General features: G+C 41.1%; 2 protein-coding genes across 5 annotated transcripts in view; one reads left to right on the forward strand and one right to left on the reverse strand.

Moving 5' to 3' along the window:
* Positions 1–13703, reverse strand: part of cebpz (CCAAT enhancer binding protein zeta) — a 39216-nt gene extending 25513 nt beyond the window's left edge. The window contains exons 1-2 of the mRNA XM_072580533.1: positions 13533–13703; positions 4680–6178 (exon numbers count right to left, since the gene is read on the reverse strand). Of these exons, the coding sequence (XP_072436634.1) occupies positions 4680–6178; positions 13533–13691 (1658 nt within the window). The 5' untranslated portion in view covers positions 13692–13703. The remainder of the gene's footprint in view (positions 1–4679; positions 6179–13532) is intronic.
* A 190-nt stretch (positions 13704–13893) lies between these two features.
* The window catches only part of ndufaf7 (NADH:ubiquinone oxidoreductase complex assembly factor 7), a 51562-nt gene continuing 48555 nt past the window's right edge, over positions 13894–16900 (forward strand). For 2 of the 4 annotated variants that reach the window (XM_072580541.1, XM_072580540.1), the window contains exons 1-4: positions 13894–14072; positions 14526–14701; positions 15339–15419; positions 16613–16723. In XM_072580541.1, the coding sequence (XP_072436642.1) occupies positions 13997–14072; positions 14526–14701; positions 15339–15419; positions 16613–16723 (444 nt within the window). In that variant the 5' untranslated portion in view covers positions 13894–13996. The remainder of the gene's footprint in view (positions 14073–14525; positions 14702–15338; positions 15420–16612; positions 16724–16900) is intronic. The other 2 variants (XM_072580542.1, XM_072580539.1) reach the window with 1 other exon arrangement.

Genomic DNA, 16900 nt, shown 5'->3' on the forward strand with positions numbered 1-16900 from the left:
AGTGTGGGCAGCGGGGAGGTCGTAGTCCCTATGGTAAATATTGCTGTCTTGGAGCTCATGATTCAAAAGCCTCAGCTCGCAACCCCACTTGGGGTCCTAGCCCTGACTTTGAGAAAATCTTGTCTTAGACGTTGAAAGATGTTGTGCCAAAACAGGGCAAATTGTCATTTTACATCTGTGACTCATTGAAGCATATTTTTCTGATTGTAACCAGACTTGAATCAGCAAGAGTAATTTAGGAAAATTATATTGGAAAGTAGGCAAATGCTTGTCCTCAATTTTTGCCAAACCAGTTTGATTGAAATAGATACTGAGACAAAAAACTTAGAGCACACATAAATCTTACCTGTCTCAATTATGCGGTTCATCCAAACAGTGAGAATGCAAACAGCAAAAATGCAATAAATGTATAAGCCAGGACTTTAAAGGGAGAGACTGCAGTAAGCTTAATAAAATAATGAACAAGACTTATTTAGCCCAGATACAAACATTACTGAACTAAAAACATGTAATTGTTTTGTATAGTTTTCAAAGAATGTCTATGCAAGTGGAGGCAACTTTTATATAGTAACCATGCATAAAATTTCAGATAATTCAGTTACCAAATTTGATGTGAAGCTACTTCATATTTAATATTTCCTGCAGATTTGAGTGTGAAGGATAATTGTTTTTAAACAGTGAGGTCAATGAAAAGACATTGGAATTTTTTTAAACTAAGCATCTCTTAAAATTTTTTTTTGTAACAGATTGTTTACTGCAAACCCCTTGCCAAGGTTTATGACTTTCAGATTGCAGTTTCTGCTATGGAGATTGTTCAGATTTTTCAATTGGTAAACTGCATGGGGAAAGAAAAGAACTTCCCAAGTCAGTGCTACTGTTTCTGAAAAAAACCCCATATTACGGATTCAGTGTGGCATCTAGAGCCCTGGTCCAGTCAGAACCACACCCATCAAAGTTTTACGCCCACATCCACCAATATCATTTATTGTATCCGTTGCTCCCGATGCGGTCTCCTCTACATTGGGGAGACTGGGCGCCTCCTAGCAGAGCGCTTTAGGGAACATCTCCAGGACACCTGCACCAATCAATCACACCACCCTGTGGCCCAACATTTCAACTACCCCACCCACTCTGCCGAGGACATGGATGTCCTGGGCCTCCTTTACCGCTGCTCCCTCACCACCAGATGCCTGGAGGAAGAACGCCTCATCTTCCGCCTCGGAACACTTCAACTCCAGGGCATCAATGTGAACTTCAACAGTTTCATTATTTCCCCTCCCCCACCTCACCCTAGTTCCAAACTTCCAGCTCAGCACTGTCCCCATTACTTGTCCTACCTGCCGATCTTCTTTTCCATCTATCCACTCCACCCTCCTCCCTGACCTATCACCTTCATCCCCTCCCCCACTCATCTATTGTACTCTATGCTACTTTCTCCCCACCCCCACCCTCCTCTAGCTTATCTCTCCACCCTTCAGGCTCTCTGCCTTTATTCCTGATGAAGGGCTTTTGCCCAAAACGTTGATTGTACTGCTCCTCGGATGCTGCCTGAACTGCTGTGCTCTTCCAGCACCACTAATCCAGAATCTGGTTTCCAGCATCTGCAGTCATTGTTTTTACTCAGTCAGAACCCAGGCTGTTCTTCTGAAGTGTGGCAGGAAATAATGTCAATACTGTGTTTCCTGAACAAGCTGAGTCTGTCAAAAGCCCAGAGACAACTGCCTATGTTGACACCCATCTACATGTACTGAAAATGTGTTGCTGGAAAAGCGCAGCAAGTCAGGCAGCATCCGAGGAGCAGGAGAATCGACATTTCGGGCATGAGCCCTTCTTCAGGAATTCCTGAAGAAGGGCTCATGCCCGAAACGTCGATTCTCCTGCTCCTCGGATGCTGTCTGACCTGCTGCGCTTTTCCAGCAACACATTCAGCTCTGATCTCCAGCATCTGCAGTCCTCACTTTCTTTTTACCCATCTACATATTCCAGAATATCAGCCAGCTAAATTTTCACACTTTATTTTGCCTTTGAGAACTAAGATGTATGAGCCAAAAGTGCCTTCTCCCATCCTCCAAAAGTGAATTGTGAATCTTTAGAGACAACAATCCATTTCTCTCTTCACCGTAATTGCGTGTTGTTTGAACATTTCCACTTTGAAAACTATATTAACAAGTTTTGCATCTTCATTCAATATATTTTTTAATAAATGACTGATTTATCATCAAAGAAACCTAGCTGATAATTTTTAAAAATTGAGCCTGTATAGAAAAAAGTAAATCAGGAAGGAAGCAAAACAATTCATTAATGTGTGAACTATAGAAGAATGGGACTAGAGAAACATAGTGCACTCTTCCCATCTCAGTCGCAACATAAAAGGTCTGGCCTTTAAATTCCAGGGCGTGTTCAATTTTTCAAAATGAATAATTTGTAGTTGACATTGAAATGAGGGAGGAACAGCAAACAGCTGGGATTGTGGTGTAGTTAATGGCAATGGAATCCATAAACATCATGCCTAATGGGAGGAAATCTTCATAGATTGGGTAGAAGTAGGGAGAATGCACAGCACAGAAACAAGCAAATCAGTCAATTAATGTGCTGAATGCTCTACATGGGCCAGCCCAACTCTGTTTAGATTCAAAGAGTAAAATGGGATATGGTAATCTGCTCCCCTCTCGGTGCACACAAACTTTATAAGATTGGTGGAAATGTAAAAGTCATGATTTATTTGGGAAACTGAAATTAACAATCAATAGGGAACCAAACAAAATTATTTAACTTGTTATAAGAATTTTGACTACCAGAATATTTAAAGACAAGTATTAGATATATTGCCATATTCAGACGTAAATTATTCACTAGTTCCACAATACCATTAACATTGGGAAGGGTATTTGTTTTCTGCTGCGTTTTATGTTGGTGATTTATACTATCATTGGATTTTGCTGGTTTTGAGTCTCTCCTGATGATGCCTTATCACCCATTCCTTACACTAAATTCACCCAAGGTCAATTATCAAAATCAATTCCAACACTTCCAAAAAAGCAAAACAAAAGTGCATATTAATGATTGGTGATTCATTCTGTCATAACGTGGTAATTCTTGATAAACTAACATCCTTTAATTTATATATTCCTGTGCATAAAATATGTAAGATATCTTTTAATAACTTACACAACATTTAGATGCAGGTTAAAAACAAAGTCAATGAGTTAAGCTCATTCTCATTAAGTTGACAGGTGTTACTATTAACAAATACAGTACAGCATCCAAGATCACAATGGCTCTTCCAGGCCAGTTATAGTATGCTGGAATAGGGCATACATAAAAAAATCCTTTTATTCTTTTTTACTTATCCTCAGAGAAGCATTCCTACTTTAGCAGCTACTACATATTTATTTCTTATATTACCTGAATCTACGCATGCCAGTGGAAACATGGAGAAGAGGAAGAAACTTGGGGGTTCAGATACACAGATTAAAATGTTATGGACAGGTACAAAACAATTATTAAAGAGGGTAAAATCTAGGAATTGAATAGAAAGGATTTGAAGTTATTTTTCCATAGCTCCTTGGTCAGACCACACAGAATACTGAGAGCACTCCTGGGCACATGTCAGAAAAGATATATTGCCCTGGACTTTAAGCAACAATTGTACACAAAATTAGGGTATACTTCTTCAAGTTTTAAAGTTGAAGAGTTATGTTATAAATTTCAAGATATTAAGGGGAACAGGGAGTTATTTCTTTGTTAATTCCAAGTCTAGAATTAGAGTCCACAATAAAAAAAAAGGGAGAGCCAGGTCTTTTAGGAGTGGAATTAGCTAACAGAAGAAGTTTGGAACTCTGCAAACGGGAACTGAGGATATACTAACATTAATTTTAAAAGTGAGACATGACAAATGTATTTTTAGCCAAGAACATATCAAATGATCTGAGGCAAAAGTTAGTACAGAGGAACCTTGATTATCTGAATACCAATTATCCGAAAATCGAATTATCCAAAGGAAATCTCGAGGTCCCGATAGAAACATTACATCAAAGACATGTTTCCAACAGTGCACAGGAGCGGGGACGGTGATGCACTGGGTTGGGGTCAGGGTCGGACAGGGACAGGGGGGCCAGTGTGGCCCGGACTTGGGGGTGGGTGAGCGGTGTTGTACAGGGTTGGGGGCGGGGCAGGGTTTGGACAGGGTTAGGAGGCAGAGCCTCACACACCGTGCTGCTGCTGCAGTAGTCTCCTCAACGAGGAGCAGACTTCAAAAACTCCAAGCCCCAGAGGAAAGGCATTAAAATTCATTATCCGAACGAAATAGTGCCCATCCATCAAGTTTGCATAATCAAAATTCCCCTGTGTATAAACTTATGTTACTGAGCAGCCACAATCTCAATGAATGGTGGAACAGGCTTGGAGGGGCTTAAATGGCTTATAGCTCTTCCTAGGTCTTTAAATGGATGAAAAAACTTTTATAGAGATTTATCCATCTCACTATAAGGAAGCCTTTTAATTACTTGAAAAATCAATTACATCATAATTTTAAGCACTTCTTCCACATGCCACAATGTTATTCTGAAAGTTGTGCCTTTAAGGAGATCGCATTTATGTTCTAGCATATATTCTCTGTAGCCATTTGAAACTTTTTCAGTTGTACGTTTTGTAAAAACAATTATGTGACTAAATTTTACCTGTAGAGTGCTACATAATATCGATTGGACACAGTTTGTCGAGTATCCATCACCTGAAATAGCAACATTAGTGCTTGGACACTTGTGGTGAAGTTTACAGTATGTACAATCCTGAACAAAGTATCCATTTGTTCCATCACTTTTTCATCATCCATCTTGGAATAAGGATAAGCTCGATTGACACCCGACAGCAAGGCACTTAGCATTTTAGAGTCTAGTTCTGCTTTTTTAATATAGCCATGGAAAAATGAAAAGTAAATGGATATTAGCTTCCCAGCCAGATCACTCTCTTCATGACTCAGGACCATTTGGTTGAGAAAGCAAATGGCATAGTACTGGGCTTTCAGACTAATGTTAGGCCTGAACAGAAGTCTCTCAACTTCACAACACACAACAGTTTTCATATTGGGATGCTTATGGAGCAAAGTTTCCAAAAGGTAGGAGGCCTTTGCGGCCAATTTATATTGTGGGTCTCCTAATTTATTCACTAACTGGATCAACAGGGCTTTCTCCTGTTCTGGCTTATTGCACAAAATCTCGTGGACTGTTGCCAAGACACGAGCTTTTGTTGCTTGGACAGCGTCATGGGCCAAAGTTTCTAAGGCTTGCACAAACTCTGCAAACTGATGCTTCAGCAAGTGTTCGAAGTACCACAATATTAGACGCTTGTCTCTGGCATCTTTGTTTCCACTAGCAAGTTCTTCCAGGTTATTAAAGGGATGCTGGGAGAAAGTTTGCAGTTTTCGATTGTCTGGAAGTAACTCAGAGATCAGTAGCTCTGTTAACGTAGTCAAAGCTATTAAGTATTGCCGTCGACTTCCTTTCTTCTTGATTTGGTTGATTAATTCCTCCACAATATATAGAGTATGCACTGGAGCATTTTGTATCATAAGTGTCATAGCTGCCATTCTATCTGCTAGCGTGCCTGTTTTGACCACAGTTTTTATCCATGCTGAATTTGCTCCTTTTTGGATATTTTGCTTACTCCTGTAAAGATTGGCCTCATGCTCATACAGCTGTTTAGCTAGACTTCTATACTGTGAGATGAGTGTTTCATGTTGTGGCTGAGAACTGTGCTCATTGGTATATTCCATATTATACCACTTTCCTCCTGGTTTTATCAATAAGTATGATTTGGGTTCAAATTCTAAAGTGACCTGTTTCTTAGCTTTCCTGCTTAATACCTCGGATGGATTGGATACTTCATGATCTTGGATGAGCCTTTTTTCCTTCTTTCCAGGAAATTCCTTTTGTTCATCCCTTCTATCTTGTAATTTCTCTTTCACCTTTTCATGTTTTTTATTCTTGTCTTTCTTTTTTATTTCATTTTCAGTGCTTTCTTCATTTTTCTCCAGGAGAAATTTGGAATATTTCCTTATGCCGATTTTATTGATGAAGGATTCTAATTCACCTTCTTTCAGATCATCTATTGCATTCTTTTTTCCACCATCAATTAATTCTTCATTGTCATTTAACGAATACAGCATTATATAGTCTGCCTGCAGAGAAGAAGAAATCATTTTACCAGAGAAGAGTCAATATCACAAATATTTTACTGAAATCAGGTTCTACTATCCTGGTGTAAGCATATGATGGTATTATGCACAACAGTTTGTTAATCTAGAGCAGGATTAAAGTACACAGAATTCGAAATCATTTGATTTTACAGGGCCTTTAATGTAGTAAAACTTTCCAACATACTTCACAAGAGCACTATCAGAACCAAAAAGTAATAAGGTGTCCAAAACCTTTATCAAAAAGATAGGTTTTAAGAATGATCTTAAAAGAGACATGTTTAGGGAAGGATTTCCAGAGTCAGGGGTCCACACAGCTGAAAACATCACTGACAATAGTGGGACAAAGAAAATAACAGGCCAAAATTGTAGAAATGCAAAGGTCTCTGTGTTGTGGTTGGAGGTGGTTAGGGAGAGATAATACCAAGGAGAAGTGTAATACCAAAATAAATACCATGCTTTGTAAGCCTTACTTTCTACAGAAGAGTTAAAGCAACTCAAATGACTCATAGCATTTTATCCTCCCAGATAAAGTCCTCTTTTTGGAATCATAATAAGTTGAGCAAATCAGAGCATTCCAGCCATCTGTAAAACAGGTTATTTGATAAGGTACCTTATGGCAGGCTGGTACAAAAGATAGAGTTTCATGGGATCTGGGTTGAGCTGGCTAGATGGATACAAGACTGGTTTGGTCATAGAAGACAGAGAGGAGAAGTCAGAGGGTGCTTTTCAGAATGGAGACCAGTAATTAGTGGTGCTCTGCAGGGATCAGTGCTGGGATCTTTGTTGTTTGTAATATATACAAATGATCTGGAGAAAAATGTAAATGGTCTGATTTGTAAGTTTGCGGATGACACCAAAATTGGCAGAGTTGCAGGTATGAAGAGTCATAGAGATGTACAGTTGTCAAAAGATACAGCGGGATATGGATGGATTGCAGATTTGGGCAGAGAAATGCAGATAGGATTTAATCTGGAAAAATGTGAGGTGATGCATTTTGGAAGATCAAATTCAGATGCGAATTATGCAATAATTGGTAGATTAGGAGCACTGACATACAGAGGGAACTGGGTGTACAGGTCATGTAATCATTGAATCCCCAGTGTGGAAACAGGCCATTTAGCCCAACAAGTCTATACCAACCCTCCGAACAGTAACCCACCCAGATCCATCCCCATACCCTATTACTCTACACTTACCCCTGACTAATGCATCTAACTTACACATCCCTGAATACTATGGGCAATTTAGTATAGCCAGTTCACCTAACCTGCACATCTTTGGATTGAGGGAGGAAGCTGGAGCACCCAGAGGAAACTCACACAGACATGGGGAGAATGTGCAAACTCCACACAGACAGTCGCCCGAGGCTGGAATCAAACCTGGGTCCATGGTGCTGGGAGGCAACAGTCCTAACCACAGAGCCACCATCATTCTATAGATCCCTGAAAGTAGGAACAGAGGGATTAAGGTGGTCAAAAAGGCATATGACACGCTTGCTTTCATTGGCTGGGATATCGAATGTAAAAGGTGGCAAGTTCTGATACAGCTGCACAAAACCTTAGTTAGGCCCCGTTTGGAATAATCAGTTCTGGTTGCCACAGTACCAGAAGGACGTGGATGATTTGGAAAGGGTGCAGAGAAGGTTTACCAGAATGTTGTCTGGTCTGGAGGGTTTTAGTTATGAGGAAAGGTTGGATAAACTTAGATTGTTTTCACTGGAAAGATGGAGGCTGAGGGGCAACCTAATAGAGGTCCACAACTTACGAGAGGCATAGAAGATGTTGAAAATCGGAGGCTTTTTCCCAGGGTGGAAAAGTCAACGACAAGAGGGCACAGGTTCAAGGTGAGAAGATGGGGGGGCAGTTGATGGCAGAAGTGTGGGGAAACTTTTTCACAGAGGTCGGTGGGTGCCTGGAAAGTACTGCAGGTAAAGGTGGTGGAAGCAGGCATGTCAGCAACATTTAAAGCGTAGCTTGACAGACACATGAACAGGAGGGGAACAGAGGGATAGAAACCACCTAAGGGGAATAAGTAGCGGGCTGAAATAAGGATTAAGAATCAATGCAGGCTCGGTGTGCCATAGGACCTGTTCTTGTGCTGTATAGGTATATTATATCACACATTTATCTTTGGCTATTTGCAACAAAGTACTGATCATAAATCAACCAGCTTGCACTTGCAAGATAATCAATGCAGTAATTTTGTGAATTGACAACAATTTTTAAACAATTCTTAGTGTGCAAAGTATTACACTGACTATCAATCAGGCTTGCAGTGGAGCACACTTACATGTACTGGAAGCTACATATTAGTACATCAATCTCTTCTTTGAAACAGTAAGAACGTGTACACAATGATTCAACTGAACCAATCAGGGGACAACCCCCCATTCTGATTCATTTCTCAGAAAATGTCTTGAATCATCTGTCAACCTACCTGAATTTAAATTTAAAAAGACTGAATTTAAATTTAAAAAGACTGAATTTAAATTTAAAAAGACTGAATTTAAATTTAAAAAGACTGACAGCTAACTATCAGTTATCACTGACAATTGCAATCTCTATGGCAACAATTCTAGCAATCGGTCGATCTGCCAACTCATCAACATTGTCCTGAAACAATATAAATGTTGAAATAAAACAAAGGACTGCAGACACTGGTATTTTGAAACAGAAATAGAGTGTGCCAGAGAAACACAGTAAGTCTGGCAGCATCTGCAGAGAAAGAATCAGAGTTAATGTTTTAAAACCAGTGACCTCATCAGAACTGAAAGCAAGTGGAAAAGGGTGGCATTTATGCCAATGATGGGGTTGGGGGAAATCAGAGAATAGAACACATGGAGATTGAAGGAGAGGAAAAAAAAGGGACTGATGATAAGCCAATAGGGAGATTATGCTGAGTAGGGTGCTAACAAGTGCAAGTGTTGAAAATGGGTTGATAGTGCTGAGAGAAGTCCATAGAACACAATTTCAGAGTGTGGAGATTGGTAATGAACTTGAAGGGTGTTCACATTCTGAAATTGTTAACAACATTGAAGGTTGTAAGCTACCTAGACAGAAGGCAAGATGCTGTTTCTCCAGCTCTGTCAAGCTTTGCTAAAGCAATTGCAGCAGGCCTGAGACAGAAACATTGGCATGGGGCCATGATGGTGTGTTGAACTAGAAGTTCAGGGTTATTTTTAATGGATAGGGCATAGGTATTCTGCAAAGAAGTAACCCACCTGAGTTTCATCTCCCAATGAGGACATATTGTACACAGCAAACACAGTAGACTAGATTGAAACAAGGTGCAGATGTATTGCTCCTTCACCTTGGACAGGGAGGAGAGAGGAAATAAAAGGATAAGTGTTGCACCTTTAGCGATCACATGGAAAGATGCTATAGGGTTGTGAGGAGGAATTAGGAATGGAGAAGAAGTGGACCAAGGTGTCCTCAAGGAAATGATCCGTGCAGAATCCTGACAAGGGAAGGGAAGAGAAGAGAATATGTGCCTGGTGGCATCCTCCTGGAGATGGCAAAAAGAGCAGCTCATGATCCTTTGGATGCAGGAGCTAGTGGAGCAGAAGTGCAGATCTTTTGTCAAAGAGACTGGGTGAGGGTATAAGTGCAGGAAATGGGTCAGACATGGTTGAACATCCCATAAACTATAGTGACAGGGAATTCTCAGTTGAGGAAAAGGGTAACATTTTTGAGCCCCCTTTGCAAAAGGTGGCATCATAACATAGGTGATTTTCGCCCCCTGTAATATTCAAATTCTGTACTGTCAAATATCTAAGTATGGTAGTGGTCAGATAATCTGTTTTTCTGCTGTCCGTTAAGAGACACACACTGACCAGATCACCAGGAAAATTGCTCCCCTTCTTCTCAAATAATATTTTACATCTACTTGACAAGCCATAAGACAGCACACCCAACAATGCAGCATTCCTTCAGTACTGTACAAGAAATCGATCTAGATTTTTTGTATTCAAGTATTTTGGAGTGGGAATTGAATCCACTCCAAAGGCGAGAGTACCACCAAATTGAGCCAGGACAGGCACGTGCTGGGACATCAGCACTGACAGAGACAGCTCAAGCCTCTCCTTTTCAGGATATTTAGCTGGTAGTCAATGAGACTCAGCAGCAGCGTTTCCCCACGTGGGCAGAGAGACCTGCGCTTCATAGAACATTACAGCACAAAACAGGCCCTTCGGCCCACGATGTTGTGCCGAACATTTGTCCTAGCTTAAGCACCTATCCATGTACCTATCCAATTGCCACTTAAAGGTCACCAATGATTCTGACTCTGCCGCTCCCACAGGCAGCGCATTCCATGCCCCCACTACTCTCTGGGTAAAGAACCGACCCCTGACATCCCCTCGATAACTTCCACCCTTCACCTTAAATTTATGTCCCCCTGTAACACTCTGTTGTACCCGGGGAAAAAGTCTGACTGTCTACTCTATCTATTCCCCTGATCATCTTATAAACCTCTATCAAGTCACTCCTCATCCTTCGTCATTCCAATGAGAAAAGGCCGAGCACTCTCAACCTATTCTCTTACGACCTATTCTCCATTCCAGGCAACATCCTGGTAAATCTCCTCTGCACCCTCTCCAAAACTTCCACATCTTTCCTAAAATGAGGCGACCAGAACTGCACACAGTACCACAAATGTGGCCTTACCAAAGGTCCTGTACAGCTGCAACATCACCTCACGACTCTTGAATTCAATCCCTCTGCTAATGAACGCTAATACACCATAGGCCTTCTTACAAGCTCTATCCACCTGAGTGGCAATTTTCAAAGATCTATGAACATAGACCCCAAGATCCCTCTGCTCCTCCACCTTACTAAGAACCCTACCATTAATCCTGTATTCCACACTCTTATTTGTCCTACCAAAATGGACAACCTCACACTTGACAGGGTTGAACTCCACCTGCCACTCCTCAGCCCAGCTCTGCATCATATCCAAGTCCCTTTGCAGCCGACAACAGCCCTCCTCACTATCCACAACTCCACCAATCTTCGTATCGTCTGCAAATTTACTGACCCAACCTTCGACTCCCTCTTCCAAGTCATTAATAAAAACTACAAACAGCAGAGGACCCAGAACTGATCCCTGCGGAACTCCACTTGTAACTGGCCTCCAGGCTGAATATTTACCATCTACCACCACTCTCTGACTTCGACCGGTTAGCCAGTTCTCTATCCAACTGGCCAAACTTCCCACTGTCTCATGCCTCCTGACTTTCCGCATAAGCCTACCATGGGGAACCTTATCAAATACCTTACTAAAATCCATGTATACTACATCCACTGCTCTATCCTCATCCACATGCTTGGTCACCTCCTCAAAGAATTCAATAAGACCTGTAAGGCAAGACCTACCCCTCACAAATCCGTGCTGGCTGTCCCTAATCAAGCAGTGTCTTTCCAGATACTTATAAATCCTATCCCTCAGTACCCTTTCCTACCACCGAAGTAAGACTAACTGGCCTGTAATTCCCAGGGTTATCCCTATTCCCTTTTTTGAACAGGGGCACAACATTCACCACTCTCCAGTCCCCTGGCATCACCCCCATTGACAGCGAAGACGAAAAGATCATTACCAACGGCTCTGCAATTTCCTCTCTTGCTTCCCACATAATCCTAGGATATATCCCGTCAGGCCCTGGGGACTTGCCTATCCTCAAATTTTTCAAAATGCCCAACACATCTTCCTTCCTAACAAGTATCTCCTCTAGCTTACCATTTCATACTCTCCTCTTCAACAATACGGTCCCTCTCATTTGTAAATACTGAAGAACAGTACTCATTCATGAACTCTCCTATCTCTTCCGACCCAATACACAGTCTCCCACTACTGTCCTTGATCGGACCTACCCTCGTTCTCGTCATTCTCATGTTTCTCACATACGCATAAAAGGCCTTGGGGTTATCCTTGATCCTACCTGCCAAAGATTTTTCATGCCCTCTCTTAGCTCTCCTAATCCCTTTCTTCAGCTCCCTCCTGGCTATCCTGTATCACTCCAACGCTCCATCTGAACCTTGTTTCCTCAACCTTATGTAACTTTTCTCCTTACAAGACATTCAACCTCCCTCGTCAACCAAGGTTCCCTCACACGACCATCTCTTTCCTGCCTGACAGGTACATACATATCAAGGACACGTCGTATCTGTTCCTTGAAAAAGTTCCACATTTTAATGACATCCTTCCCTGACTATGCTCCCAAATTAAGCTCCTCAGATCCTGTCTTATGGCATCGTATTTACCCTTCCCCCAATTGTGAAACCTACCCTGTTGCATGCACCTATCTCTCTCCATAACCAAGATGAAAGTCACAGAATTGTGGTCACCATCACCAAAATGCTCACCCACTAACAAGCCCATCACTTGTCCCGGTTCGTTACCAAGTACCAAATCCAATATGGCCTCCTCTCTGGTCGGACAATCTACATACTGAGTTAGAAAAGCTTCCTGGATACACTGCAAAAATACCACTCCATCCAATCTACTTGATCTAAAGAGCTTCCAATCAATATTTGGGAAGTTGAAATCACCCATGACTAGTACCCTGTGGCTTCTGCACCTTTCCAAAATCTGTTTCCCAATCTGTTTCTCCACATCTCTGCTGCTATTGGGCGGCCTATAGTAAACACCCAACAAGGTGACTGCTCCTTTCCGATTTCTGACTTCATCCCATACTACCTCCAAAGGCAGATCCCCCTCGAACTGCCTTTCTGCAGTCATTATACCATTTCAAATTAACAACACCACACCCCCTCCTTTTTTACCACACCCCCTAATCTTACTGAAACATCCGTAAGCAGGAACCTCCAACAACCATTCCTGTCCCTTTTCTATCCACGTTTCTGTGATGGCCACAACATCATAGTCCCAAGTACCGATCCATGCCTTAAGTTCACCCACCTTATTTCTGATCCCCCTTGCGTCGAAGTATACACACTTGAGCCCATCTCTGTGTCTGCAAGTATTCCCTGTCAGTGCTACCATCTCCACAGCCTCCCTACAGTCTTGGATATCCTGAAAAACAGCTAACCTACTTGCTGGACTACAAGTCTGGATCCCATCCCCCTGCCAAATTACTTTGAACACCCCCCCCCCCCCCCCCGGGAAGAGTGCTAGCAAACCTACCTCCCAGGATATTGGTGCCCTTCTGGTTCAGGTCCCACCTTCCCCAGAATGCAGTCCAATTGTCCAAATACCTGAAGCCCTCCCTCCTACACCATCCTTGCAGCCACGTGGTCAACTGCACTCTCTCCCTATTCCTTGCCTCACTGTCACGTGGAAAGCGACATACCGTCCCTTTCTCATGTCCTCTCTATCGTACCTTAGTCCCTCCGAGCTGCCGCACCAGGTTCAGCGTGAACTCCTCGCCCGTATCCTCTGCATCGCGACGTTGCGACTCGTCGCGATCTCCTTCTTCCTCCTCTTCCTCTGCGTCGGAATTTTCCAACAGCGTCTCGACATCCATTTCCATCGCCGCCATGTTGTCGATCGCTGTCCGTACGCATGCGCAGCTCAGGCCCTGCCACATCCATAAAACGTTTTAATTTTTAAAAAATGAGTAAACACGAATAAAAGCACCCATTTACAAGTAATAGATAAATATTATATATTTCCTGCTGATATCCTAAAATATATATAAAGTTTCAATTTATTGATTTTGTCTCGAGCATATGACCTTGAAGGAGTGAGGGGTCAGAGGTCGATGGTGAAAGGTTGGGGCTTTGTTGATTTTTGTGAACTTTTAGTCATTTATTGAGACTCGATGAGGGAACGATAAAACTGTATATGATGAGGTTCTTTCCTGAATTAAAACGTTTATGTGCAGGAGTTTCCTCCTACATTTCTAGAAAAAGCTCTCCAGGTATTGCCAAGTAATAAGTTTTTCTTTCAATCTCCTGTGTTACTGGTTTTGCATGTTATTTTTTTTAAATCTCCATGTGTTTAACTGCAGTCTCGTCAATGTTGCTGATCTTATGTACCATTCTGAATATTTCACACGTATGGAAAGCCCAGGTTATGGGTTTCTATTGAAAATGAGGACCGTTGTTTGAATCATGATCTTATGGTTGAAATTTAGGTTAAGCAGAAATTGACAGTTCTGCCAGCCTTAATGCAAAAAAAAATTCCTCATACTTGAAGTACAACCAAACTGATGATTTTTAGATTCTGATCTCTTTTTGTTGCTAAGATTGGGAGAAACAATTGTTCTTAATGTGTAATTAAAGTGTTGCATTGGCTTAAATTGTCACGTTAGTAAAATACTTCTTCTATGTAACTGGAACTTTACTTCAATCTTCTTTTCCATTTCTTGCAGTTTGTGGAAGATTGTGGGCAGGTCAATGGATGAGATCATGTTCCAGAACTTCACAAATTATGAAAGAAGGCAGCCAAGATAATATAATGCTAAAGCACTTGATTTCAAAAATAAAATCAACAGGCCCGATTTCAGTCGCAGAATATATGAGGGAAGTTTTAACCAACCCTGTCACAGTATGTATTTCCTCATTGACTATTAAAAATTGGCATCTTTGCAATGGTTGCTGTTTTAATGCTACAAATTAAACCTCACAATAAAAACCCTCCCCTCGGAGTTAGAATATTGTGAATTCCACTCCTGGTGTAGGACTTGAACACAAAAATCAAGGTTACTCTCTAGTAAAGAAAGTGCTGCAGTCTTGGAGGTGCCAGAATTCAAGTAATACAGGACCCTTCTGTTTTCTTGGGTAGTTATAAAACATACAGTTGCGTTAATTTGAGGACGAATAGGGTCATTATCCCTCATCCCTTGGCTGATATTTATCCCTCAGTCAACTTCACATCTCTCCATTATCAGGTGGTTGATTGTGAAATCTTGTTATATACAAATTGACTGCTGTATTTCTTGCATTACAGTGATTACACACCAAAATACCTCATTTGCAATAAGGTTTTTTGAGACATGCTGACAGTATGAAAGAGTTCTGCCTTTTTTTTTCTTTTTCTTTAGTTGTACTTGTGTTGATAGATACTGAACAGTCTTCTGCTCCTGCAGTTAGCATGCTGTATATAAAAAAAAGACGTAATTTATCAAAGGGTTTCTTTTTTTATGGGCATTGTTAACTGAAAATATTTGTGTACTCTGTTCTAGGGATATTATCAACACAGAGATGTTCTAGGACCACAGGGAGACTTCATTACTTCACCTGAAATTAGTCAGATTTTTGGAGAAGTAAGTTTAGCAGGGCATTGTGTAATTGTTTTGATTCTGTGGAACCCTGAAAAGTCAAAAGCAAGAAAGCTATTTCCTCACTATTGCTTGTACAAAATAGATAAAGGTTAGCAGAGTAATTTTGATTGTCATAAATTAGGATTTAATTGAATTTTAGAATGTAATCTATTATTGAATGGCTAACAGCCTTTGCATTACTAAAATTGACTCTCCCACCTCATCCCAGATCCAGCCCTCCAAATCGGCACTGTCTTCTTGAACTGTCCTACCTGCCAGCTTCCTTTCCACCTATCTGCTCCACCCTTCTGTCCGACCTATCACTATTACCCCCACCTGCATCTACCTATTGCCTTCCTAGCTATTATCCCCCTACCCCAACTCCCACTCTACTACTTATCTCTCAGCTCCCCCGCCCCACCTCCCTAATTCCTGATGAAGGGCTATGCCCGAAATGTCGACTCTCCTGCTCTTTGGGTGCTGCCTGACCTGCTGTGCTTTTCCAGTGCAACATGTTTTGACTCTGGTCTCCAGCACATGCAGTCTTCACTTTCTCCTAAAATTGACTGATACAAATGGTAATCACAGCTATGATTTATGGTGAAATGGGAATTTTCCTCCTGTTTATTATCCCTAGGCTAATTCTAAGTTCATGAGATGAATGGCCAGTACTACTGTCCAATCAACCAAATTGGATGTTGTTAGAACAGCGTAGAAAGGACCTATGCTTCAGCTTCGTTTATTTTCCTATTACAGAGGAACCTTGATTATCTGGCATTTGATTAACTGAATTTTGGATTATCTGAACAAGATCGCAGGGTCTCGATGCTTGGCTTAACTATGTTATCCGGCATTCAGTTAACTGAACAAAGTAGTCACTGCCCGTGTCCTTTGGATAATTGAGGTTCTTCTGTGTACCCATCAAAGAAAACTTTTACAAGATTGTTAACTTCCTCTTTAGCAAGAATTTTAAAGAATGAAAGAGAGTTGGGTGCTGATTCTTGAGCGAGATTCCAATTTTAATTGTTAAAGTTTAACTAATATATATATTGAAGTGTTTCCATTGATAAGGAGAGTGCATTGCATAGATAATAGTAATGCTGCACTATTAGATTCACTTAATAATTCCTGTATTTAAATTGGACTAGTTAAATTAAACAGTTATCTAAAAGTATTTTTTTCTCCTCCACACCAAGCTACTTGGAGTGTGGTGCATAAGCGAATGGATGGCTGCTGGGAAACCAAAAACACTTCAACTAGTAGAACTTGGACCTGGTAGGGGTACTTTAGCGAGTGATGCTTTAAGGGTAAGATATCAATTATTTCTTAATTTTACAACTTGTCAAACCTAAATTCCAAAGTGTGAATTTTCTTATGAATATTTCTGTCTTGTCTCTAATGGTTTTGAACATTGTGATAGCATATAGCAATTATGGTTCTCTTTTAGAATTTTCTTTAATTCATCCAAAACCTTCACTGTTATG

The sequence above is a fragment of the Chiloscyllium punctatum genome, chromosome 11, assembly GCF_047496795.1.
Source record: "Chiloscyllium punctatum isolate Juve2018m chromosome 11, sChiPun1.3, whole genome shotgun sequence".
Classification (NCBI taxonomy): domain Eukaryota; kingdom Metazoa; phylum Chordata; class Chondrichthyes; order Orectolobiformes; family Hemiscylliidae; genus Chiloscyllium; species Chiloscyllium punctatum.